This window comes from Saimiri boliviensis, chromosome 6 (assembly GCF_048565385.1).
Source record: "Saimiri boliviensis isolate mSaiBol1 chromosome 6, mSaiBol1.pri, whole genome shotgun sequence".
NCBI classification, from domain to species: domain Eukaryota; kingdom Metazoa; phylum Chordata; class Mammalia; order Primates; family Cebidae; genus Saimiri; species Saimiri boliviensis.
The window spans coordinates 44,188,863-44,216,599 of NC_133454.1; the positions used below are offsets into that span (position 1 = coordinate 44,188,863).

Genomic DNA, 27,737 nt, shown 5'->3' on the forward strand with positions numbered 1-27,737 from the left:
ATGTGAGCATGGAATCTTTTATAATTGTGGAAAATATCTCACGTAGTAAAAAAACAATGTCACACATGAGGAGTGGGTGTGAGTCAAAGGCACAGGTCCTGCAGTGGTCCTAAAGGAAGCCAGAGAGACCTTCAACCAGGCATCAATCCTCTTGTTGAGACTTAGCGGTCTGAAGATGCTAGGGGAAGGGAGTTGGCATCTTTAGCTAATTCTTGGATGAGAAATCTGTCCTCTTCACTCAATGACTTGTTATGCCAGGGGACTGTTTGTCTTCTGTGTGCCCTTGTATTTTCACCATCAACAAAAATAATGGTGCCATGCTTAAATATTTTTTTTTCTTTTTCTTTCTTTTTTTCTAGACTGTAGCCACCCAATGAGTTCTCCTTGCCTGCTACCTAGACAGAGCCAATGTATCAAGACAAGGGAATTGCAATAGAGAAAGAGTTTAATTTTTGCAGAGTCAGCTGTATGGGCGAACAGAGTTTTATCATTACTCAAATCAGTCTCCTTGAAATGTCAGGGATTGTGATTTTTAAGGATAATTTGGTGGGTAGGGGATCAGAAAGTGGGGAGTTGCTTATTAGTTGGATCAGAGATGAAATCACAGGGAGTCAAAGCTGTCCTCCTATGCTGACTCAGTTCCTGGGTCAGGGCCACAAGACCAGATGAGCCAGTTTATTGACTTGAGTGATGCTAGTAGAATCATCAAGTGCAGGATCTGCAAAATATCTCAAGCACTGATTTTAGGTCTTACAATAGTGATGTTATCCCCAGGAGCAATTTGGGGAGGTTCAAAATCTGGCAGCCTCCAGATGCATGACTCCTAAACCATAAGTTCTGTCTTGTAGCTAATTTGTTAGTCTTGCAAAGGCAGTCTAATCCCCAGGGATGAAGACAGCTTGTTTTGGGAAAAGGCCATTATCATCTTTGTTTCAAAGTTAAACTGTAAACTAAGTTCCTTCCAAGGTTAGTTTGGCCTATGTCCAGGAATGAACAAGGACAGCTTGGAGGTTAGAAGCAAGACAGAGTTGGTTAGGTCAGATGTCTTTCACTGTACTGATTTTCTCATTTATGATTTTTGCAAAGGTGGTTTCAAGACAGGATCTTGCTCTGTTGCCCAGGCTGGAGTGCAGTGTCATGATCATAGCTCACTGTAATCTCAAACTCCTGGGTTCGAGCAGTCATTCCACCTCAGCCTCCCAAGTAGCTGGGACTACAAGTGTTCACTACCATGTCCAGCTAATTTTTAAATTTTTGTGGTTGAGTTGAGGGCCTCACTATGTTGCCAGGGCTAGTCTTAAACTCCTGGGCTTAAGTGATCCTCCTGCCTTGGCCTCTCAAAGTGCTGAGGTGTGAGCCATTGTGACTGGCCTTTTCTTTTCTTCTGATATTATTATAGATTTATGCCCCCTAGGGACTGAGTGGTGATTTTGGTTCATCTATTCATGAAGACATAATAGAACCAAAACTACACCAATGCAGTTAAAGAAATACCAGGGCTATAAGTGGTTACAATTTCTCTAAAAAAAAAGATATCTTTTTCAAATTTTTATTTAGAAAATTTATTTTATTTAAAAAGTATATATAGATCCCATGAGATAAAGTTCTAAACATAGATTTTAAAAGAGCATAATGGAAAATATAATTATCTATTTTCTTTTCCTATTTATATCTTTTGTGCATTTATTGTCTTTTCTAAGATTGGCATTTTTCTATATTTTGCTATTTGATCCATACTTATAGCAAAAAAATTAAATATTATAGAAAAATATAAAGCAAAAAGTAAAAATTCCTTTCACTTCATCTTCTCCTCAGATATTGGTGAATCTTTCTCCAAACTTTCAACCACATAGAACATTTTTGTTTGCAAACCAGAAAGCCATTAACACTCTTTAAAGGCTGTGGCTGAATTGGCGAGATGAAGAATTATCTAGATTAAGGCTGCTGTCTCTCTATAAAATTTTTTTTTCTTTTTTTTTTGAGACAGAGTTTCCATCTTGTTGCCCAGACTGGAGTGCAATGGCACCATCCTGGCTCACCACAACCTCCGCCTCCCAGGTTCTAGCGATTCTCCTGCCTCAGCCTCCTGAGTAGCTGGGATTACAAGCATGTGCCACCACACCTGGCTAATTTTGTACTTTTAGTAGAGATGGGGTTTCTCCATGTTGGTCAGGCTGCTCTCAAACTCCCGAACTCAAGTGATCCACCCACCTCGGCCTCCCAAAGTGCTGTGATTACAGGCATAAGTCACTGTGCCTGGCCCCTACAGAATTTTTTGAGGGGCTCCACTTTTTTTCTTAAGCACATCCTTCCTGTTCCACTCCTTGAAGCTGCCTGGTTTATCTCAACTTGTTTTTAACTATTAGGCCTGTTTGACAGAGCAATATAAATTTTAAATATTTAAGATGTTTAAAATGCCATTAGCCATTAGCACCTGGGATTCAAGGCAGAAAGGTATGAGGCAGGCAACCTTTCTTTCCATAAACCCAGTTTTGACAAGCCTCAAACACTACATACAATGTTTAAGACACAGATTCATTAGGTAAGGTCTCAGGACACCTTGCCCTTTATTTAATACTTGTGTACTTGTGGTTTTGCACAATGGATGAGTGTTTACCTTAGATACTTGGCATTGATTACACTGTGCTGAAATTTGGTTTTGCTTAATTTAAAAATTCTGTTTATTGTTCTTCACCAAGAATAGATATGACCACTTTAAAAAGTTACATTGTTTGCCAGATTAAGTAAATATTTCAGTTAGTAGAGTACATGTTTTTATTTTCATTTTTTGAGATAGAGTATCACTCTGTTGCCCAGGCTGGAGTGCAATGGTGCAATCTCGGCTCATAGCAACCTCCGCCTCCCAGGTTCAAGTGATTCTTCTGCCTCAACCTCCCAAGTAGCTGGGATTACAGGTATATGCCACCATGCCCAGCTAATTTTTGTATTTTTAGTAGAGTTGGGATTTCACCATGTTGGTCAGCCTGGACTTGAACTCCTGACCTCAAGTGATCCTCCCACCTTGGCCTCCCAAAGTGGGATTACAGGTGTGAGCCACTGTGCCTGGCCAGAGTACATATTTTTTTCTTCTTCTTTTTTGTTTTTTCCAGTTTTGATTTTCAGAGTACATATTTTTAAATCAGGAATGCAGATAGCTCTTGTTTTAGAGCATCGCTTTACTGAACTGAACCTTGGACTGATGGTTACAAGGAGTATGTAATGAGCTATCAGGCTATGAGTTGTAAATCCTGACCCTGTCCTAAAAGACAGAGGAAATTTCCAAAGTCTTTGTCTTAGCAATGACACCCAGTGAAATAGAAAAGTAGTGGAGTGAGGAATGGAAGCTTGCCTTAGTTGTTGGCCTATTGCTGAATCACAAGATAGCAGGCTTCCTGAAGATTGTTGTAGAAGTTTTCAAGGATCCCCTTTTCAGCTTAAAAATAATGAAAGCTCTTCACCTACAGTTATCTTTGACCTATTCAATATATAGATAATGAATGATGACTATAGCATACCTTCATCTATGTTAATAACTGTATTGTCTTTGATGGGTATACAACTCAGATAGATTGGGAATAACTAGCTTAAGGCACAATTTCTTCTTAATGTTGTCTCAGGCTTTGGCAAAATTTAGTTTAAAAGTTATAAGTAGTGCTTTAAAAAATATTCACTCCACAGTCTCCACGCCACCTTTAATAAGAGAGTCATCCTTTTCTTCCTTAAATATCCTTATCAGACCTTTTAAAAGAAGCTGTTATTGATGAAAGCCAAAAGCAGCTTGTAAGAGAAGAAATTATGCAGGGAGGAAAAAAAACCCTGAACAAATATTTTCTCTTCATAATTGGAAGTGGAAGAGAAAAAGTGAAAAGTGGAAGAGAAAAAGTGAACAGGGGATAGAAATAAACCAGTAAAATACGTAAACCAATAAATATGTAAACAGTTTTACAGAGGCTGATTTAAATTTTAGCAAGCCTCTCTATCTGTTATGACCCCCAAGTTTTCTGTTTAGAGAAACTATGATGCTGATAATAGCAGTTTTTACTCAAAAGATCTTAATGTCCAAAAATATTTGGTAATACTTGTTCAAATACAGGTTGAACATCCCTCATACAAAAATCCAAAGTCTGAAATACTCCAAAATCCAAAACTTTTTGAGTGCTGACACCACATGGGTCACTAAGATAGTGACACCTTTGCTTTCTGACAGTTCAATGTATACAAACTTTGTTTCATGCATAAAATTATTTAAAGTATTATATAAGATTACCTTCAGGATATGTTTACAAGGTATATATGAAACATAAATGAATTTTGTGTTTAGACTTGGGTCTCATCCCCAAGATATCTCATTATGTATATGCAAATATCCCCAAATCTGAAATCTGAAACACTCTTGGTCCCAAGCATTTTAGATAAGCAATGCTCTATCAGTATGGCTACAGCCATCTACACATATAAAGCCACTGAGAGAAGCATTTTTGGTAAAATATTCTGTACTGTCCTTCACAGCTTAGATCTGATCTTTCCTTAAAGATGTAGCTGGTATATGCAGGAGTGTGAATCTGGGCTGACTCAAAGCTCTTCTCTTGAAGGCTTTTTCCTGTGGCACTGGCAGATGGCTGTGCTGTCTTCTGGCTGAGGAACAAGTTCCATTCCATCACGTACTTCGGGTTTGCCGGACTGGCGCTCGGCATAGTTCTGAAATGTGGGTTTAAAGGCAACTGAAAGGTTAGTCCGCGCTTCATTCTGTTGACTCCTCTATCCACTTCCATCCCCGGTCACGCCATCTTTTCTAGTTGTTGTGTGTCTTCAGACTAAAACCAAAGGTCTGGTTTATTTTAGTAGTAAAGTGACATTTTAACTTTAGCTATCACAGGCACTAGTATAATTCGTAATCTGGAAAGAAACCACATTCCACAATTTTATGTGTAGGTTGGAAGCCTCTACAAAAGGGATGCCAAGCCAGACGTCCCTACCTGAAACAAACAGCAGCTCTCAGCATTTATCTTCCACTTGTTAATGAATAATTAACTTTGTTGAATACTCAAGCCGATAGTCACACACATTTTTATTTTATTATTATTTTTTTTCTTTTTAAAATTTTTTTTAAATTAATTTTTTTTTTCAAAGATGGGGTTTCACCATGATGGCCACGCTGGTCTTGAACTCCTGACCTCAGGTGATCCACCCACCTCAGCCTCCCAAAATGCTAGGATTACAGGCATGAGCCACCACACCCGGCAAGTCACACACATTTTTAAATGGCAACAGGTCTGTGAAACGTTCCTCTACTGTGACCACTGACTGAAATATTTCTATAAATAAAGTTGTCTGTTTGTTTGTTTGTTTGAGACACGGTCTCACCCTGTCACCAAGGCTGAAGTGCAGTGGCGTGATCTCAGCTCACTGCAGCCTCTGACATCCTAGGCTCAAGTGATCCTTCCACCTCAGCCTCCCAAGTAGCTGGGACCACAGGCACATACCACCATGCCCAGCTAATTTTTTAATTTTTCTGTAGATGTGGGGTTTCACCATGTTGTCAGGCTGGTCTTCAGCTCCTGGACTAAAGCAATCCACCTATGCTGGCCTCCCAAAGTGCTGGAGTGCAATGGCACCATGTGGGCTCACTGTAACCTCTGCCCCCAGGTTCAAAAGATTCTCCTGCCTCAGCCTCCTCAGTAGCTGGAATTACAGGCATGATGCACTGCACCCAGCCAAGAAATTGTCAAAAAAAAACCAAAAAAAACAAAAAAAACTTCTAACAATTAAAGCTAGACCAACAGATGGGACAGAACCAACTTAAGGGAAGGAAGGGGCGCTTCTAGTAAATAGTGTAACTTATCAATTTTATTTTTCTATGAAAAAAAAAATATGAGACGGTAGGATCCACAAGCATCTAGGGAAATTTACTTTTATTATGCCTATAGAAAAATAAAGTTAGATTAAAAACAAGAACATAATTTCCTTTTCTTTCTTCCTGTCTAGATTTTTCGGATTAAAACTCAAGGTAGTTACTCGAAAGACCAATCCTTGGATTCCCAATAGATACAGTACTTCAGGATTTAGCCCTAAGGTGTTAGAACTATTATACGTATTTTTCATTTGTTTGTTTGCTATTCCGAGCTAAATATTTGCTTTCTGCCTTGTACTGTAAAAGGCACAAATATTAAGTATCAAGGAGAATAAGCAGGGAACATTTTGAGTAAAAAGAGATGTTAATGATCTCCAGTCCAACCCTCTTTTTTTTTCAGATAAGTAAAAATGTTTTTCTCTGAGGTTCCAGAACACCTACACTAGGAATTCCATAAGGCATTTTATAAGAGAGCACTGAGACGATGGGAAGATCTGCTAATCTATATTTGTGAGGGCTCCCAGCATCGTTTTACATAATGTAGAATAAAGATGAAAATATGGAGGCCATGGCCGGGCTTAGTGGCTCACACCTATAATACAAGCACTTTGGGAGGCCAAGGCAGGTGGATCACCTGAGGCCAGGAGTTCAAGACCATGCTGGCCAACATGGCGAAACTCAGTTTCTACTAAAAATACAAAAATTCACCAGGCGTGGTGGTGCAAGCCTGTAATCCCAGCTACTAGGGAGGCTAAGGCAGGAGAATGCTTGAACCTGGGAGGCAGAGGCTGCAGTGAGCAGAGATTGAGCCATTGCACTCCAGCCCGAGTGACAGAGAAAGCTTCGTCTCAAAAAAAACAAAAACAAAAATGAGGCCACCAAATGAAGACTCAGCACTATCTTTCCCTAGACTAGTGCCTCAGCTTAGCCAGCCGGTCCATAGGCTGACTCTCTGAGCCCGTCAGGAAGCCAGGTAGGAAGTACATAGGCCAAGCACGTGTGGTCTGAGGACACCTGACCCAGCAGTGTGGACGGACACTCTGAACTGACCTGCAGTACTTGGTAATAGTAGCAGTAAAGCCTGTGTGGCTGTAGTAGGTCCCTAGCCATCAATTGTCCTTCTTTTGCAATCTTCTTGGCTTCTTCATCATTTTCCTGAAAGATTAAAAAAAAATGAAAATTACTACTTTGACCCACAAAGCAAGTGAGGGCTAAGTGTGAGGTGGAACAGAGGTGGGGTGGAAAGTGAACAGCATGGGAAAAATAAAATATAATGGAATTATAACTTAAGAATGAAGATACAGGGGCCCAGTGCAGTGGCTCACGCCTATAATCCCAGCACTTTGGGAGCCCGAGGCTAGAGGATCACTTAAGGTCAGGAGTTTGAGATCAGCCTGGCCAACATGGTGAAACCCCATCTCTACTAAAAATACAAAAATTAGCTGGGTGTGGTAGCAGGCGCCTGTAATCCCAGATACTTGGGAGGCTGAGGCATGAGACTCCTTGAACTTGGGAGGCGGGGGTTGCAGTGAGCAGAGATCGTGCCACTGCACTCCAGCCTGGGCAAAAGAGCGGGACTCTGTCTCAAAACAAACAAACAAATTAACTAACTAACTAATAAATAAAATAATGATGCTACGGGAAGAGACACAGTATTTTCCTAGACATCTCTGTTAAAGAGAAATGATCACAAGTTTGGCCCCTTTTCCACAGTACCAGGAAACCACTCCTTCTCCCCACAGTGCAACATCCCACGTGCAGCCCCTACTGTGATCATCTTGATACCTTCCTGGCCACCCAGGAAGTACTCTTTGGCTTCCTCATCTGTCCCAGCAGCCTAGTTCCTCTCTGCATGACAGTAGAATTAATCCATTTTCATGTTATAGTATCTTTTAAAAGCTCCATGCAAATTTGCAGTCAGAACCAAAAAGTTGTGTTATAAAATGGTAGCTATAAAAGACTGTATTGCTTTTGTAACCAAAAAATTCAGTCATTAGTACCCACAGGCTGTTCATTCAGTACCATTAATAGTCAGCATTCCTAATTATACTTTTGGAAAATAGTTAATCTTCTACCATGCTGCCCACAGGAAAAGCCATTTGTGAGCTATCCTGGCTCTTATGAAGGGTCATAACACTGATTCTGCCTCAGGCATCCGATTATTTCCATAATCATATATTCTTTCTTAGAAAGTTAGTATAAAGTCTCAAAATGGAAGGGTACATTTTTGTAGTTTTATAATAAAATGGAACAGCTTTTTAATTTTTTTTTAAAAAGGAATTCCTATTTTATGGGAAATGTGATTCTTGGGATGTTGTATAACATGCATTCATTAAGAATTTGTGCCTAGCGCCAGGTGCGGTGGCTCAAGCCTGTAATCCCAGCACTTTGGGAGGCCGAGGCGGGTGGATCACGAGGTCGAGAGATCGAGACCATCCTGGTCAACATGGTGAAACCCCGTCTCTACTAAAAATACAAAAAATTAGCTGGGCATGGTGGCTCGTGCCTGTAATCCCAGCTACTCAGGAGGCTGAGGCAGGAGAATTGCCTGAACCCAGGAGGCGGAGGTTGCGGTGAGCCAAGATCGCGCCATTGCACTCCAGCCTGGGTAACAAGAGCGAAACTCCGTCTCAAAAAAAAAAAAAAAAAAAAAAAAAAGGAATTTAGGAATTTGTACCTTTTCTTCTAACTGGGGATAAGAAAAGAGTACTATAATTGGTTTAAATGTTTTCTTGTTCATAAAACACTTTAACTCTGGTCTTTGAATTAGTAATTTGCATTTTGGGTGTTCTTGTTTGTATGTGTAAACAGCATTTAGAAAATCTGTATTTTATATAACGCTGGACTTCAAATCTTCTGAAAATCTTCCAAAATGTTGATAAAGGGTATGCAAAATGATTCTGATGCTGATTCTTTAGATACTCAGGGGAACAGCACTTCAGAAAATAATATTTCTTTCAGTTCCATTATGTCAAATCAAATTGTGTTGTGATGTAACTCATCTAACTAACTCTGGTGAATCTGTTATTGTCTAAAGAAATAAAAATTGCTGAGAAGCATACCTTAGCCCATTTAACTTTCTCTAATAAATCGCCAAGATTTCTTTTAATTGGAATATAATGCTTCCAAGGCTCTAGTGCCGTATAGAAATGTTCATAATATGGTGAGTCCTGCTTTAAAACCAGACTGTCACCCAGCATGAGATATGGATATCTGTAAGCAGCCACGGTCCCATCCACATTAACTTGATACTTGTACTGGAAGATGAAAAACAAACAAATATAAACAAACTTTCAGTAGTCATTTGCTTTACTTCTGCTTCTCATCAACACTGTAATACCAACTACAGAGGAATTATTTTCCATTTTCCAACTTTTGTGTTTAAAAGTTTTATTGTATAACTTATATCTTCTCTTTGTTTAAAAGTCCCAAGTAGCCTTTCTCAGATTAATTTTAAGAAATATATTGTTTAAATGTAACATGCTAAATTTTAGGAAATAGAAGTGGAGACCTATTTCAATCATGTCTCTGTAATATAGAATCCAGATTTCTGTAACCAGGTAGGAAAACTATTTTCTTTCTCTTTTTAAATTTTAATTTAATTTTTTTTCTTTTTTGAGACCATGTCTTGCTCTGTCACCCAGGCTGGAGTATAGTGGCGTAATCTTGGCTCACTGCAACCTCTGCCTCCCAGGTTCAAATGATTCTGGTGACTCAACCTCTTGAATAGCTGGGATTACAGGTGCCCGCCACTGTGGCCAGCGAATTTTTTCCTATTTTTAGTAGAGACAGGGTTTCCCCATGTTGGCCAGGCTGGTCTCAAACTCCCAACCTCAGGTGATCTGCTTGGCTTAGCCTCCCAAAGTGCTGGGATTATAGGTGTGAGCCACCGTGCCTAGCCAGGAAAACTATTTTCAAAAGTTCTTAAAGCTGAATACTGATAACAATGAACACTTTCATTTATTCATTATTTCATTTGTTCCTTATATGCAATCTATGAAACAGGCAGGCATTGTCTCTATTTTACAGTTTTAGAGCTGAGGAGACAGAAACCTGGAGACATTTAAGGATGGGCAATGCTGGCAACACAGTAGGTAAGCTGTCTGCATATTTCTTGGATTTATACACTTTATTTTCCATTGCAAATGCACTTTTCATAGGCATTAAACTTCAATTATAATAATCCAAAGCAGGTATTATTAACCCCTTCTTTTTGTTTTTACAAATGAAAAAACTAGTGTTCAGAGAAATATATAAACCTCCATTCTCTGAGTCCCAAATCCCCTGTTCTACTCATTATACCACTCTGGGATAAAGAGGACACACTCCCAGATTTGGTAATTAATTTTTTCTTAAATAATTTGGTACAAGGAGTTTTTGAGCCTATCAGCTTTTGTCACATTGTTCACATCTCTCCTTTAGGCCTTGTGATAATGCTCTGAAGGAGTAGGCAGGCATCACACAAGTTTAAAGACCAAGGCGCCAAGAGAGAAAGATCCCATAGCTGGTGGCAGAGACAGGATTAGAAGCAGGCCTTGAACCCCAATCCCAACTCCCATTTTACATACATGGAATTCGTACATTTTCTACTTACAAAAGACATTTGAGATCACTTTATGTAAAAGGTATTATATTCCCAGTTTATTAAAGCAAATAAAAAAAAGAAAAGAAAAAAAATAACTACATCAAAATCTCAGGTTAATCCTTGTACTGAATTTTCAGAATTAAGTACAGTTCTGAGCTATTTGGTAAAGTTAACAATGAAAGAAGGAAACCAAATTGAGTTTTGTAATTCCTGATACCTAATAAGAAAATGTAAACATGTATGTCAGTTCACAAGAAAGAAGAAATTTGCTGAAGCCCACCTATTTTGGTAGACTTTTAATATAAGTTTATTACATCATATCCGTAGAGGAAGACTCAAATGCATACCTTAAAGAAATCAAAGAAACCCATCAACTTGGCTTTTCCAAGCTCCTTTTCTTTCTCTTGGAAAAAGAAATATCCTGTAATTCCTGCATCTAGTAGCTGAGGATTTTTTTTGGACAGTTGTACCAACTGGAGCCTCTCCTCTCGGCTGTCTCTACCTCTGAAGAAAGCTCTCTCTGTTTTATTGATCCAGGAAGGCCCTACAAGTTTGAATCCATAAAAAAAATTATGATTATGAATTAGCTATTTTAATATGGTAAGCATAAGCCTCTTTAATCTACCATTGTTATTTAAGATGTTAAAGCTCTTTTATCATCAACTCATCTTCTAAAGCAGATGCGACTTTAAAAAAAAAATATGGGATTGAATCTCAATTTGCCAGAGTACTTTATTTTTTCTTTCTTTTCTTTCTTTCTTTTTTTTTTTTTTGAGATGGCATCTCACTCTGTCACCCAGGCTGGAGTGCAATGGTGCAATCTCAGCTCACTGCAACCTCCGCCTCCTGGGTTCAAGTGATTCTCCTGTCTCAGCCTCCCGAGTAGCTGGGACTACAGGCTGCACCACCACACCCAGCTAATTTTTGTACTTTTAGTAGAGACAGGGTTTCACCATGTTGGCCAGGATGGTCTCAATCTCTTGACCTCATGATCCACCTACCTCAGCCTCCCAAAGTGCTAGGATTACAGGTGTGAGCCACCACGCCCAGCCACTGGAAGTACTTTCAAGTTTAGACTTTCAAAAAAGAAAAATAGTCTTTTTATTTGTTGTATTATATAAAAGAATGCTCTAATTTTATCCATTTGTCTGCTAGGGAAAGCTCACGTGAGTATTGGTGTATTCTGTTGTATAATATTAGGAAATATCTGAAACAATGTCGGTCCATGTTCAAAGCAAAAAGAGATTCAGTGACTTGGTCCACTCACCAAGGCATTAGCTTCTTCCATCTTCTGTGTTTCACAATAAAACACGAGCTAGGCCTTTGTTCTTACATAGGGTGACCAGAAAAAAATGCTGTAACTGAGTAACATCCACAAATCTTTACTCAAGTTGGTCAGAATTTTGAATATAGGAAAGACTTTTTCTAATATGCTATTGAATGCAAACATATATGTATAATCCACTCTCTCTCTAAGCTTTCTTTTTGTTAATTAGCCATGCATTTTCCTGAACGCTTATATTTCTCTGAATTACCTGTATTTCCCTGAATAGAGAGGAGATCATTTGTAACACCCCTCATGGCTTCAAGTGTGGAGTGGGTGATGTCATATGTTGGAAGGACAATATCTCTTGAATCCAGAGAGCCACACCATGAAATGATAGGTATGGGGCTGGGGGTTCCATTGACTTTTCGATGCTCCAAAGGCCAATCTCCAAGATTAACATAAAATTCTAAATCTGGGAGGAGGACCTAAATAAACATATAAACAAACGTCACTCCTAGGAAGATATGTCTTCCATATATGTAAGAAAACCAAAGACTAAATACGACAGTTCTTTGGTTTTCTTAACATATTTCTGACAGAGTTGACCATTCAAAAACAGTAAGAGAAGAGAGAAGCATGCCTGTCATTGACAGGATAGCTGTGAATTTGTCACTTGTGAGGATCCTACATGACAAATTCACTTAACCAGGAGTCAGCTACCTCTGTCCAGAGGTGGATTTAAAATTTGGTGTTTGAGGCCGGGCATGGTGGCTCACACCTGTAATCCCAGGACTTTGGGAGCGGATCAGTTAAGGTCAGGAGTTCAAGACCAGTCTGGCCAACATGGTGAAACCCCATCACTACTAAAATTACAAAACTTAGCTGGGCTGGTGGCAGGCACCTGTCATCCCAGCTACTCAGGAGGGTGACGCAGTAGAATCCCTTTAACCTGGAAGATGGAGGTTGCAGTGAGCTGAGATCGCGCCTCTGTACTCCAGCCTGGGCAACAGAGTGAGACTCTGTTGTCAAAAAAAATAATAATAATAAATAAATAAACAAAATGTAGTGTTAGAGAAGTGGAAATTGTGTAGACAGGTATGAATGAGCAGCTTTAAGAACCCTCTCTGCCAGCTGCCTAAGCAAGAGAATCTAAAAGTTAGAACCAAAGCCTCGTTTTCCTTCCCTGTCCCCTTCTTTACCTCATCTGCCCTTGCCTCTGCAACCTGCCACTGTGCCACTCCGCCACTCCATTTCCGTCTCCACGGTCAATGTCTCAGTTTAGGCCCTCATCATTTCTTGCCTAGATTGTTGCAATAGCTTCCTTACTGGGTGTTCTGATTCTGGGCTCTCCATACTGTAATCTGCTCTCCACAGGGCTGCTCAGATTTCCAAAACTAAAATTAATTCGAAAACTGAAGTTTCTAAAATAACTTGGTTAATGTCACTAGCAAGCTTAACAGAACCTTAAGCCTATGGCACAAGATGTCAACTCTCTGGCTGGCATTCAAGTCCTATCTGGTTCCACCTTGGCTATACACCTCATCTTTCATCTGTCCACCTACCAGGAAACCTTAAGCTACTCTCTGAAAATGCCATCCTCTTAATATGTAATTCCCTTCACTCGGAATGTTCTACTTATTTAACTTAGCAGTCTTCTTTCTCATCTTTCAAACTCAGATCTAACACCACCTCCTCTATGACTCACCCTCCTCAGGCACTTGAACCCTGGGTACTTATTTTTTTGAGACCTATCACGTTGGGATATAATTATTTGTTTGTATTCACACCCCACTCCCACTCCCAAACAACAAAAACAAGTCCCACTAGAGTGGGCTGCTCAAAGACTAGGACTGTGTCTCTTTCATCTTAGATTTCTTCCCCAGCTACTGAGCAAAGAACAAAAGGAAAGGATGAGAGATATGAATGTTCACCCTCTTGCTTCCCTGTCGTTGTTATTATTATTATTATTTGAGACACTGTCTTGCTCTGCCGCCCAGGCTGGAGTGCAGTGGTGCAATCTCAGCTCACCACAACCTCTGCTTCTCAGGTTCAAGTGATTCTTGTGCCTCAGCCTCCCAAGTAGCTGGGACTATAGGTACGTGTCACCACACCTGGCTAATTTTTGTATCTTTAGTAGAGACGGGGTTGGCCATGTTGGCCAGGCTAGTCTCAAACTCCTGACCTCAAATGATTCACCTGCCTCAGCCTCTGAGAGTGTTGGGATTACAGGTGTGAGCCACCATGTCCAGCCTCCCTGTTATTTATAAACTCATTAATAAACTCCACATCAGAAGTGCTCACTGTGGAGCAAGGTCTCTCAAGCTCACACTATTGACATTTGGGGCTGGATGATTCTTTGCTGTGAGGTCACTATCCCTTACATTGTAGGATGCTTACCCACTAGATACTAATAGCAATCCCTGAGTTGTGACAACCAAAAATGTCTCTAAACATTGGCAAATGTCCTCTGATGGGTAAAATCATCCCTGGTTGAAATCTACTGCGATGAAGCCAGCAACATGGGTTAAAGAGGCAAGAATACAGGGCATGATTGACCAGTTGAAGCCAAGGAAGAGAGCACTACCTTTAGGAGCAGATGCCCATATTTGCATGTACACTCACATTGTGGGCTGGTGGCAGAGGGATGGGGACTGCTATTTAAAGTAAGGACTGACTGCAGCCACACAGTCAGCATACTTGGGGGATTGTATAACATGTCAGGAAAACTGTGTTGTTTTGGTAAAAAAAAAACTCTCTTGGCCAGGTACAGTGGCTCACGCCTGTAGTCCCAGCACTTTGGGAGGCTGAGGTGAGTGGATCATGAGGTCAGGAGATCGAGACCATCCTGGCCAACATGGTGAAACCCCATCTCTACTAAAAATACAAAAATTAGCTGGGCATGGTGATGGGTGCTTGCAATCCCAGCTACTCAGGAGGCTGAGGCAGGAGAATCACTTGACCCAGGGAGTTGGAGGTTGCCATGAGCCAGTATCGTGCCACTGCATTCCAGCCTGGTGACACAGCAGTACTCCATCTCAAAACAAACAAACAAAACCTCCCTTAATGGTCTCTCTGGGTAAGAAAGATAAATATTGCCTACCTCCGTCCTTCACCCTGTATGATCAGAAATAAGAACAAAAGGTGGTCTAAGTTGCTCTGCTTAAGAGGAATTTAGAGTTCTGCAAATGTGGAAAGAGAGACTGAACAGTGGGATAAGGGGGCGCTGTTGGGGGATGTGGAGAGCCTGAAAGACAGTGGGCCTAACCACATTAGTAAGAGGCTAAGACCTGAAGATCAAGGACAGCCCTGAGAAATTCCCAGAGGCAAGCATGACTGAGAGTCCGATTAGTACAGAGATGTCTATTTTTAAATATCAAGGGTTTTGTTTCCTTTTTAGTATGCACTGGTGAAAAAACAACCAACCTGTTTCTGGTATCCCAAGCTTTGACAAAATGTGCCAGCATGCTAACTTCTAGGTATGCTTAGGGAAAAACAAGGAAAATGTGTTCTAAGTTCAGGTCATTCTGAGGTGAAGAGAAATAAACAGCTGCAGAAGGCAAAATCTAAACAGGAGAAGTTTAGATTCAGCAGGAACAGAGAACTTAAAGTGAGTGACCTCTTGCAACAGTCGTGTGTGCGTATAGACCCGGCTAGGACTGAGGCTGAGGTGGGAGGATGGCTTGAGCCCAAGAGTTTGAGGCCAGCCTGCACAAGACCCCATCTCAATTAAATAATTAATTAATTAATTAATAAGACAGTTCTGTTTGGATACTGTAGATACAGACGGTTTTGAAGAAGAGGAGGAGGACGGAGGAAGAAGTAACCTTGTTATAAATCTCTGGAAGTTCAAAAAAACCTTGGGAGTCTCCTGCATGGCACACCTATGTGGGATGGGGGCTCAAGCCACTTAATTTTATTTTATTTTATGTATGTATGTATTTATTTATTTGAAATGGAGTCTCATTCTGTTACCCAGGTCGGACTGCAGTGGTGCAATCTTGGGTCACTGCAACCTCCACCTCCTGGGTTGAAGCCAGTTTCCTGCCTCAGCCTCCCGAGTAGCTGGAATTACAGGTGCCTGCCACCATACCCAGCTAATTTTTGTATTTTCAGTAGAGATGGGGTTTTGCCATGTTGGCCAGACTGGTCTCGAACCCCTAAACTCAGGTGATCCACCCGTCTGGGCCTCCCAAAGTGCTGCAACTGCAGGCATGAGCCACCATGCCTGGCCTCAAGCCATTTAATTTTAAATCTTACAGGAAAATGAGATCCACAAAGGTGGAAAACACATGAACACTCAGGTTGCAAATATCTTAGATGCCCATTTCTTAGCCTGAAATCTGTTTCATCCTTTGTCATATCATTCTAAACATTTAAATGTTACACCTAAATAATTAAACTATATTATCAATTCATTCATTCTCCTACCTTTCTTGTCAGTGATAACAAAATCTCATCAGAGAACATTTTGAAGTCCGTGTATTTCCCTAAAGATCTCCGGTAAATGTGGTTATTGAGAATTGTGTAATGAACAACGGCACCTCTCTCGTCCCCAAACCTTTTGGGGACTTCGTTTAGCATTTGCTGGAGATTGATCCTGGGAAAGGAAGCAAAATCTTTTGCAATCTGCGGTTCTTTGGTTGGACAAGAAAGAGTTTTCTGCCAGGCCTGAGGATTTTCTGGACACTCACAGTACTCATGGTATACTGGTCCTAGGAAAAGAAAACAGGAACAAGGCTGCACTCCATCAGCAAGCACCACAACACAGGGAGTCACTTCTGTCTCTGCTTCTTGGTGAATTCTAAGATTATCCAGAGATAATCAGTGATTTTTGTTAGAGTCCTACGCTCTTAACTTCCTTTTCACGCCACCTTGGATAACACAGTTAGTTTAGTATATGCCCTCTCCCAATCTAACCTACTCTCAGTCACTTGGCTGATAAATTCATTTCTGGTGAGGTATAAATGGCAGCAAACATAAAACAACTTACCTTTTAGCAAGAAGAAAAAGATTGTATTAATTTTTAGACATTATGTAAACCAAAAATAAACTTCCTAAGCCTCCCCAACCATCAAAATGGATCCCTCCTTTTGGCCAAAGACATTGCAAAGTTAACCTGAAAAAGTAGTTTGGCCATGAAGGGAAGGGAAAGCCAGACATGCCTCATTACGCCCTTCTCCCTTTTGGAATTCAGGCCCAGCTGAACAGCATTAACATCAACACAGACCTTAAAACTGACAGAAATGACTCTTTAAGCCTGAAAGAAACATTTGCAATCTCTTCTCTGTAGCCTGCTACCTGGAGGCATCATCTGTGTGAAAAAACCTTGGTTTCCACAAACCCTTGTCATACTAGACATTCCTTTCTATTGATTCTAGGTCTTTAGACAATAACTTAATTCTTTCAACCAACTGCCAATTAAAAAGTCTTTGAATCTACCTACGACCTGGAAGCCCCGCCCCCCACCTAACCCCTCCCAACCACCTCCCCCACTTCCAATTGTCCTTCCTTTGCAGACCAAACCAATCTACATCTTACATGTATTGATCAATGTCTTATGTCTCCCTAAAATGTATAAAACTGCAGCCTTACCACCTTGAGCACATGTTCTCAGGATCTCCTGAGGGTTGTGTCATGGGCCATTTGTTACTCATATTCAGCTCAGAATAAACGTCTTCAAATATTTTAGAATTGGACTCTTTTCTTTCTTTCTTTTTTTTGAGGGGTGGTGGGGTGGAGGGATAGAGTATCACTCTGTTGCCCAGGCTGGAGTGTAGTGGCCTGATCTTGGCTCACTGCAACCTCCAACTCCTGGGTTCAAGCAATTCTCCTGCCTCAACCTCCCAAGTAGCTGCGATTACAGGCATGCATCACCACATTTGGCTAATTTTTGTATTTTTAGTGGAGATGGGGTTTCACCAGGTTGGCCAGGCTGGTCTTGAACTTCTGACCTCAGGTGATCCACCTGCCTTAGCCTCCCAAAGTGCTGGGATTATAGGCGTGAGTCACAGCACCTGGCCATAAGTTTGACTCTTTTCATTGACAACAAGCAACAGGACTGAGGTACCCTCCCACCTAAAATGACCAGAAAACACCCCCACAAAGCATATGAAACAACAGTTTTTTGTTGATTTTGTTGTTGTTCTTTTGAGACCGAGTCTCAGTGTGTCACCTGGACTGGAGTGCAGTGGTGTGATCTTGGCTCACCTTCAATCTCTTCCTCCCTGGTTCAAGTGATTTTCCTGCCTCAGCCTCCTGAATAGCTGGGATTACAGGTGCCCGCCACCATGCCCAGCTAATTTTTTGTATTTTTAGTACAGAAGACTTTTACCATATTGGCCAGGTTGGTCTTCAACTCCTGACATCAAGTGATCTGCCTGCCTCGGCCTCCCAAAGTGCTGGGATTACAGGCATGAGTCACTGCACCTGGCCTTAAACAATAGTTTTTAAAGCACTAGGTATCAGGCAAAGAAGAACAGTGAGTCTGAGAGATGGGGAACAAATAACATAAGCCCTACAATTCCTACAGCCTACCGTTTAAAGGAGCTTTGAGGTTGTAGTGCAGGGAGGGGGACTGTAGGCAAAGCCAGGCAGCCAACCTCACTGAGTTGAGGCAGCAGAGCTGACAGTTCAGGGAGACCAAGGCAGCTCTAGACTTTGTAGGACAGAGTATCTGAAAAGGAAGTACTGTGGGTCCTAGAGAACAGTAGAGATCTGTAGAAGGTCCTCTTCACATATTAAGCAGGGCATATTATGATCAGGGCATATGATCAGTGCATTTTGGATGGGCTCTTCCCCTGTACTGATTCCAAAAATATTACAGTTTAATTATTTAGGCGTAACATTTAAATGTTTAGAATGATAATGACAAAGGATGAAAACAGATTTCAGGCTGAGACATGGTTATTTAAGATATTTGCCACCTGAGTGTTCTTAGGTTCTTGGGGAAGGCAGGGGAAGAACCCATCCAAAATGATCAGAGGGAACATTACTTAGCAGTGGGTACCAGTCAGATTGGAAAGCCTCCTAATCCATAGTGTTTGGGTAAAGTATACAGAAGGGTATTGCCTTAGTAGTGGGGAATAATCAGCCCTAGGCTAACCATGGCTCTAGTCCCACCTAACAAATTGTAAAAGCAAAACTTGGAAGGATTAAACTATATCCCAGTAATTTAACTGCACCCCAGAAAAGAGGTCAAGAAGATGAAAAAGCATGGAGAGGTGAAAACTACACTGTATAGGACTGATGACAGATTGCACATTGCAGAAGAAAAGAGAATTTAGAGACAGTAATAGAAAGTATACAAAATGAAACAGAGAAAAAAGAATTTTAAAAATGAAAAGAGTATCAGTGAACCATAGGATAATTTCAAGTCCAATATATGGGCAATTAGTATCCTTGAAGGTAAAGTGGAATGTAACAGAAAACACATTTGAAGCAATAATGACCAAAATTTTTCTAAATTCGATGAAAACTACAAACCCCCAATTCCAAGAAGTTCCACGAATCCAAAACACAGGAAATATGAAGAAAACTGTACCAAGGCATATAATAATTAAATTTCTCAAAACAACTGATAAAGAGAAAACCTTAAAAGCAGCACAGATGAACAAAGATAAGGACAATGCTAGGTTTGTTAGAAGCAATGCAAGTGAGAAGACAGTGGAGTCACATCTTTAAAGTATCAAAAAAAAAAAAAATCAACCTGTAACTATAACTAAAGACAACGTCTTTTAAAAGCAAAGGCAAAATAGGTGGGGCATGGTAGCTCATGCCTGCAATCCCAGCACTTTGGGGAGCTGAGGCAGGAGGATCACTTGAGCCTAGGCGTTTGAGACCAGCCTAGGTAACAATAACAAACAAGACTTTGTTTCTACAAAAAAATATTTTTTTAATTTTTAGGGTGTGGTGTTATGTGCCTACAATCCTAGCTACTTAGGAGGCTGAGGCTGGAGGTTTGCTCTAACCCAGCAGTTCTGTTTGTTTGCTTATTCGTTTTTTTTGAGAAAGGGGGTCTCACTCTGTCCTCCTGGCCAGAGTGCAGTGGCATGATCACAGCTTACTGCAGCCTCGACCTCCTGGGCTCAGGGGATCCTCTTAGCTCAGGCTCTTGATTAGCTGGGACTACAGGTATGCACCAACACACCCAGCTAATTTTTTGTATTTTTTATATAAACATGTTTTTGCCATGTTGCCCAAGCTGGTCTTGAATTCCTGGGCTCAAGTAACCCTCTGGCCTCGGCCTCCCAAAGTGCTAGAATTATAGGTGTGAGCCACTGCATGCAACCTAGCCCAGCAGTTTGAGGTTGCAGTGAGCTTTTTTTTTGAGATGGAGTCTCGCTCTGTCACCCAGGCTGCAGTGCAGTGACACGATCTTGGGTCACTGCAACCTCCACCTCCCCGGTTAAGTGATTCTCCAGCCTCAGCTTCCCGAGTAGCTGGGACTTCAGTCATGCACCACCACCCAGCTAATTTTTGTATTTTTAGTAGAGACGGGGTTTCACCATGTTGCCCAGGCTGGTATTGAACTCCTAAGCTCAAGCCATCTGCCTGCCTTGTCCTCCCAAAGTGTTGGGATTACAGGCGTGAGCCACTGTGCCCAGCCTGCAGTGAGCTTTGACTGTGCCACTGTACTCCAGCCTAGGCCACAGAGCAAGACCCTGTCTCAAAATAAACAAAAAACAACTCAAACAAACAAACGAAAGGCAAAATAAAGATTGTTTTAGACATTCAAAAGCTGAAAGAATTCATCACCAGCATTCTCACAGTAAAAGAAATATTAATAGAAATCCTTTAGGCAGAAGGCAAATGTTACAAGATGGAAATATGGATCTACATAAAGGAATGAAGAGTTTCACAACTAGTAACTACGTGGGTAAATACACAAGACTTATTTTTCTTATCATTTAAATCTCTTTAAAAAATTACTTAATTTTCTTTCTCTTAAAATTTAAATTGTGCTCCAGGAGGTACATATACAATGTTTACTCTATTGCATATGACTCTGAGGTCATCAGGTTTAGCCCATTCTGAAAGGCCTGGGACCTACATGCCAGGCTGACTCTGGAGTAAATAATAATCACTTACCTTTCAAAATATAGGGAGACCGAGCCACATGTTCATCACCATAAAGGACCTCTATCTTCAGCCCTTCATTGACAGTTTCATACATCCTATATCTCATCAAAAATGTTCCATCATTCCTGTCCAAAGGTTTAGGGACATGAATCCGGACCAACTCCTTAGGTGAAAGAGATTTGACTACTACTTTGAATGGTGTTTGACCTAAAAGAAAAAGAAATATAAATAACTCTACCGTGTCATGATTATTATACCTTTACAATTATTGGATAGTTGTTACTGAATAACTTAAATATATTGCTTATTCTTCCAGCATTGTTGATTTTTAAAAAATCATTTCCTTTGGAAGATCTTTGAGGCCAAGAACTATGAGTGGTTCATGCATTCTTTTTTTTTCTTTTCTTTTTTTTTTTTATACAGAGTCTCGCTCTGTCATCCAGGCTGGAGTGCAGACTTACAATCCTCCTAGCTCATTATAGTTCCAATCTCCTGGGCTCATGAACCTCCTGCCTCAACCTGCATTAGCCCCATGAGTAGCTGGGACTATAGGAGTGTGCCACCATGCCCAGCTAATATTTTAAATTTTTTGTAAAGATGGTGTGGGGGGGATTGGGTGGCGGATGGGTTGAAGGGCATCTTGCTATATTGCCCAGGCTGATTTCAAACTCCTGACCTCAAGCAATCCCCACTGCCTCAGCCTCCCAAAGTGTTGGGATTACAGGCTTGAGCCACAGTGCTTGGTCTGGTTCATGTATTCAAACCATGAATCAGACGTAACATTTGAATCATTAATCATTCCATCAAGATTTATTGCATAAACAAAAGGAATTTATTTTTTAAAAGCAAATAAAAAACTTTTTATTTGGTCTTTCCTCCTTTGTGTAGGATTAAAGCCCAGATAGTTAAAAATCCATGGACTCTAAGCATGACAGATCTCTATAGTAATCTAACTTTCTCCTTGTAAAATACACACAATCTTTCTTGGTATACCATTTCAGTATCTAACAACCATCATTTCTGTGAAAATTTCCCCATTTATTAAGCTCAAATTTCAAGTGGTACTTCTAAGCCCATTTCCTTAGGTAGAGAGAGATTATAGCTAGTAACCAGACTCCTTACAAGTTCACACACACACACACACACACACCACACACACACACACACACACACCCCTTTGTAAATACTAGAGATTACTTCTGAATCTATTTGCTCAGCTTGAAAAGAAACAGTTATACTATAACAATCCATTCCACCTTCAAAGTTTTGTGGGTTTTCTGTGGTAAATAATATATTTAACAAACTTTCCCTTTCCTATTAGCTGACACTTAGGCTTTGAAATGATACTGCTGTGATTAAAGTTACTGTGGCCCAGGAATAAACTTTGAAACCTCTTTCTTCAGAAAGTGCAGTATATATACCATCTAGATCACCATATCGAAGAGGAATGCTAAAAAGGTAGTGAATCCTTTGAAATCCACAGTCCTAGCAAACAAAATTGTGACCAAAGTTGTCTTTTACTTCACATCTATCATACTACAAAATTTAGAATATTTAAAATATATCTTTTGAAAGTACTAAACAAGTTTGTGAAAATCTGCGTTTCTAAATGTTACAGTTTCTAAATGTAGGCAGTATCAAAATGTTATATCACTAGAATCAGAAATCTTGAACATGTTTGATTTGGTAAGAAATCAAAAGCATATTTAGAAATTCACTTAGCACTTTTTTTTTTTTTTGAGACGGAGTTTCGCTCTTGTTACCCAGGCTGGAGTGCAATGGCACGATCTCGGCTCACCGCAACCTCCGCCTCCTGGGTTCAGGCACTTAGCACTTTTTATGGGCTTGACACTTTCATATGTATTTTCTGTGTCATTTATTTCCTATAAGAACTTTGAGGTAGGTATCTGTTACCCCCATTTTATAGAACAAGAAACCAAGGCTCCAAGAAGTAAGGTAACTTGCCCAAGGTCACATACATAATGTGTTGCAGAGCCAATATCTGAATGTAGCTTTGGAGCAGTCACAGTTGGAGGAATACTTCTGGCACTTTGGATACAATGGAGTCATCTCCTCCTCTGTTGTTTACGAAGTTCATTAAGGCTCTCTACAGCTGCAACAAAAGGGTTGACCTCACATGGTCAAGGGAAACAGAATCCCAGAAGGCCAAGGTATTATACCATGAGGCTAAGTGGAAATCCTCCAAAAATATCTGGCTACCTGTCAACCATGTATACTCTCCAAGATCTTATTGTAAACTGACACATGACAATCCTATTAAGGATGATTTGATAAAACAGAAGGAGCAATGAAGTAGAAGTTCAAAGGGTTGTTCCTGCCTTGGCTCTGACACATTCGCTGTAGGGCTCACCAGGCAAGGCATTTCAGCTTCACTGAGCCCAGCTTCTCATGTGTAAAGAAAGACAGTAATTCCTATCCTTCCTACCTTATAAGACTATTTTGGAGGACAAATTAAGTAAGGCATAGTGTAAAACACCAAAGTACTACACAACCAGGAGGTAAGATGATGATGATGATGATGATGATGATTTTTTGGAGATGGAGTTTCGCTCTTGTTACCCAGGCTGGAGTGCAATGGCGCCATCTCGGTTTACGGCAACCTTCGCCTCCTGGATTCAGGCAATTCTCCTGCCTCAGCTTCCTGAGTAGCTAGGATTACAGGCACGTGCCACCATGCCCAGCTAATTTTTTGTATTTTTAGTAGAGACGGGGTTTCACCATGTTGACCAGGATGGTCTCGATCTCTCGACCATGTCGTGATCCACCCGCCTTTGCCTCCCAAAGTGCTGGGATTACAGGCTTGAGCCACCGCGCCCGGCCAAGATTATTTTATGAAGATATTATTACTGGTGAAGATAGAAGACTGAGTAGAAAAAAAGTATATCCTTCAAACTTGACATATTTCAATCATCCCTCCCTCTACCCCTTCTTTTCATCTACAATAGTTACTCAGCACCTCTACCAAGTGTTGTGCTACAAGCTGGGAATATAACAGTATCTACAGGTACTGCCTACATTCATAACTGAAGGAAATGCTCAATTTAAGCAAGAGTTTACTGAAAATATACAGGTTTTTTCCCGATCCAAGGTCAAAGATCCTATAATTTCTGTCTGTGAACCCCAGTTTCAGATATCCTGCTTTAGATCACTGAGGTTCACAATATGTTTGTTATCTGGGTACTTGGATATATGTAGTGTAATAGTGGCATTCAGATAAATTCTACACTGTTGAAAGGGAGTGATAATAAGGCAACCTTTCTAAGTCGTATACAATAGACTACAGCTTGAGAAAATAAGATTTTTCCTCTTTTCCAATTAGTGTTTTGTTTTTTTTTTTTTTGGAGACTGGGTCTCATTCTGTCACCCAGAGGCGCAATCTCAACTCAATGCAACCTCAGCTTCCCAGGCTCAAGAGATCCTCCCACCTCAGTCTCCCCAATAACTGGGACCACAGGCATGCACCACCACACCTGGCTGATATTTTAGATTTTTTGTAGATTAATTTTGCCATACTGTGCAGGCTGGTCTCAAACTTCTTAGTTCAGGCGATCTACCAGCCTTGGCCTCCCAAAGTGCTGAGATTACAAGGCATGAGTCACTGTACCTGGCCATTCAATTAGTTCTTGAAGAGGGAAAGACTTCAGGACTTACAAGTTAATGTTGGTGGCAGAAATATAAGAAACTGGCTGGGTGAGTTTTCAGAACTATAGGGCACCTTTTTAACTGGAAGCCAGAAATCAAGGGGCCTGAAAGGAAACAAAAGGAATCCAAGGGAATAAAAGTAAGGTTGTCCAAAAAGTCTTTATTTTATGTATTTATTTAAAGAAAGAGTCTTGCCTTCTCACCCAGGCTGGAGTGCAGTGGCACAATCATAATGCATGGCAACCTTGAGCTCCTGGGCTCAACTGATCCTCCTCCCTCAGCTTCCTGAGAAGTAATTTTTAAAATTTTTATTTTAAGTAGAGATGGAATCTCTATGCTATGCTGCCCGGCTAGGAAGTCTTTCTAAGACTAAAAAAAGTTAAAAAAGGAAAGTCATAGATTGCAGGGGTAAACCTGCAGAAAAATAAATGTAACTTTCCTTCTGTCAAGATATTTAATAGAAACTGTTTGTAAACTGGTTTTTATTTGTTTAAAGTATATATATATATATATATATACATATATGTGCATATCTAAATATACACACAACTTTCAGTCATGTACCATTTGGATTTTAATTGAGGGTCTTTAATATACATAAGAGGTTGCAAACTATAGCTAATCCAGCTCACTGCCTGTTTTTGTAAATCCTGTAAGCTAACAATGATTCTTACATTTTTAAAATGGGGATGGGCATGATGGAGTATGCCTGTAATCCCAGAATTTTGGGAGACTGAGGCAGGAGGATCCCTTGAGCTCAGGAATTTGAGGCTGCAGTAGCTATGATTGCACCATTGCACTCCACCCTGGGTAACAGAGAGAGACCTTGCCTATTAAAATAAAAGGGGAGAAAAATCAAAGGAAGAATAATATTCTGTAATTTATTAAAAATTATATGAAATAGAAATTTCAGTGGCCATAAAAAGTTTTATTGTAACATAGACAGGTTTGTTTGTTACATGTCCATGGCTACAAAGCAGAGCTGAATAAATGTGATACTATATGACCTACAAAGCCTAAATTATTTACTATCTGGCCCTTTAAAGAAAAGGTTTGTGAAGCCCTGATATACACACATGCGTCTCTGTCAATAGAGTTGGAATTATTCTACCCAAATACATATAATTCATATGATACCAGTTGTCTGAGTATTTAATCTAACTGGTAGACATGTTATCAAAGCAATGCTCAAAGACAACTTCAGGAGTGGTGTTCTGAATCAAATGTAGAGCATAAGCCACTGAGGTGGTTAAGTTAGAGGCAGATTCTTGCCTCAGCTCAAATTTCGCCAGCTGCTCTCTTTTATCTAGTTATAAAGCCATTTGCTTGGCATTCAAGGCCCTTGAAGACCAGGGGCTACAATCAATTAGCCTCTTCTGCTCAGTATCATTAAATTACAGTACCTATTTTGCCAAATACCACGGTTTCCTATGCCTCTGTGCTTTCGCACATGCTGGAGCGTCCACCTACATGCCTGCCCAGCAAACCTTCTCATCTTTCAAGTCTTTGCTCCTGAAATCTTCCTGAACTTCTCCAGTTTCTGGCAGTACTTCAGTGTTGCCGCTGCACTCTATACATAACCTTCAATTATCTTGTACAGTGATCAGTTATTTGCACGTCTTTTATCAACAGACTGTAAGTTCCTTGATGGACACGCATTGCCTTTTCTTCCTTAGATCCCCAGCAGAATTACCAAACACAGAAGCACACATCAAATTAGAATTTCTTGAATGAATGAAATTTTAAAAATCATTAAATCTAGAAGTGAACTATGTTTGGCTCCTAAATTCTCTGTTTTGCCCACCTGTCACGCCCCCCTTTTCCCCTTCCCACTGCTGGCAGCTGTGTTCCCAGCTGGCCTAGCAGTGGCAGAGGCACTGGGTCATTCTAATTGTCTCTTCGCTAATAAAACAAGGTGCTAATTGGCTAGAGGCCTGAACTTAGACATTAATTAGCAAATCCTGACTGGTAACAGCTTGAAACCAGCAGGACAAGTTTTAAGAAGTTGCAAAGGTAAGACTCGAAGGACAACGAGGGACGAGGACCAGGCAGAAAGGCAATCAGGATGAGACCCATCCCACCCTCAGCAGAGGGAAAACCGAATGATTTCTACTGAGTTTCCCTAGCTCCTGTAACCTGCTTTCAAGAACTCAGAACTAAAAAGGAAACAAAAAACTAACACGTAAACCCCTCCCCTTCCTACTGCTCTGACGTTTCCTCTGCGTAGGAGTTCGTTGGTCCAAACCCATCAGGCCCAAGCCTTGTAATCCGACGCGATCCGTAGGCTTGATGACTCACCCCTGGAAAGCGCTCCCTGCAATCCCTCACAGTTCAGACGACTAAGTCAGAGATGGAGCAACACCCTCCTTGTAACCCCCGGGAGCCGTCCATTCGCAACATCGGTCCCTGCACTTTAAATGCGGAAGCGCCCTTGAAGCTCATTCATTCATTCCACAAACTTTTGTTGCGATTTCTGCCCGCGTTGTGTCCGGGCGGGAGGAGCTGACCAGACCCAAAAGGGGGCGACACAGGCCGGGGAGGGACGCCACGCAGGCCGCGGGCTGATTCCCGGGCGGCGGGGACGCACGGGGACCCGGCCGCGGGGCGAGGGAGGGCGGCCGGCTGGACGCTACCTGGGGGCGCGCGAGTGAAGTTCTGGCCCTCCGAGTTGACCGCCTGCAGGTAGAAATAGCGGACAGGCAGGACGACGGCCGCCTGCAGCCCGGGCCCCCACACCAGGCTCCGCGGCGCGCTCACCAGCGCCTCCGGGGCGCCCGCGGCCGCCAGCAGGGCGAGCCGCAGCAGCAGCAGGGCCCGCGGGAGGCGGCGCATGGTCGGCGGGGCAGCTGCCGTCCGGCTCCGCGGCGGCGAGGAGGGGCCGGCTGCGCCGCGGGCCGGGCGGGGCCTGGGACCCACCGCGGGGCGGGTCTTTCGGGCGGGAAGAATTGCGGCGCTGGCTGCCTTTTCCGCCCGCTGTCCCTCCCCGGCTCCTTTGGGCGGGAACGCGAGCCGGCGCCGCACTCACCCCCTGCGCGCCCGGCAGGTGTCGGCGATGGGCGCGCAGGTTCCTCCCCGCAGTCCCACAGGCCCCCTGGAGGAAAGGGGTAGAGAGGCCCGCACAGGGACCGAGGCTGAGAGTGTGCGCTGTTGATTGCCAAGGCCTCGGGCACGCGTGGCCTCCACCTCCAGTGGTCTTTCTTTTTCTTCCTTCCTTTCCTTCCTTCTTTCTCTGTTTTTATACAGTTAAGGGGGCTGGTTCTGTCGCCTAGGCTGGAATGCAGCGGCGCGATCAC

General features: G+C 41.6%; 1 protein-coding gene across 4 annotated transcripts; it reads right to left on the reverse strand.

Annotated features, from left to right (window-relative positions):
* Positions 1 to 1,537: 1,537 nt before the first annotated feature.
* On the reverse strand, positions 1,538 to 27,330 carry POGLUT3 (protein O-glucosyltransferase 3). Of its 4 annotated transcripts, none has more exons than XM_003923739.4 (8): positions 27,078 to 27,329; positions 20,791 to 20,988; positions 16,132 to 16,415; positions 11,972 to 12,188; positions 10,784 to 10,980; positions 8,914 to 9,108; positions 6,902 to 7,006; positions 1,538 to 4,698 (listed from the first exon to the last, which is right to left on the reverse strand). In XM_003923739.4, the coding sequence occupies exons 1-8, from the start codon at positions 27,274 to 27,276 to the stop codon at positions 4,573 to 4,575; spliced, it is 1,521 nt and encodes a 506-aa protein (XP_003923788.2). In that variant the 5' UTR covers positions 27,277 to 27,329; the 3' UTR covers positions 1,538 to 4,572. The 4 variants fall into 4 exon arrangements, with proteins under 4 accessions (XP_003923788.2, XP_074256646.1, XP_074256647.1 ...); XM_074400545.1 differs by lacking the exon at positions 27,078 to 27,329 and adding an exon at positions 26,743 to 27,007; XM_074400544.1 differs by lacking the exon at positions 1,538 to 4,698 and adding an exon at positions 4,711 to 4,814 and having other exon boundaries at positions 27,078 to 27,330.
* Between the last annotated feature and the right edge of the window lie 407 nt (positions 27,331 to 27,737).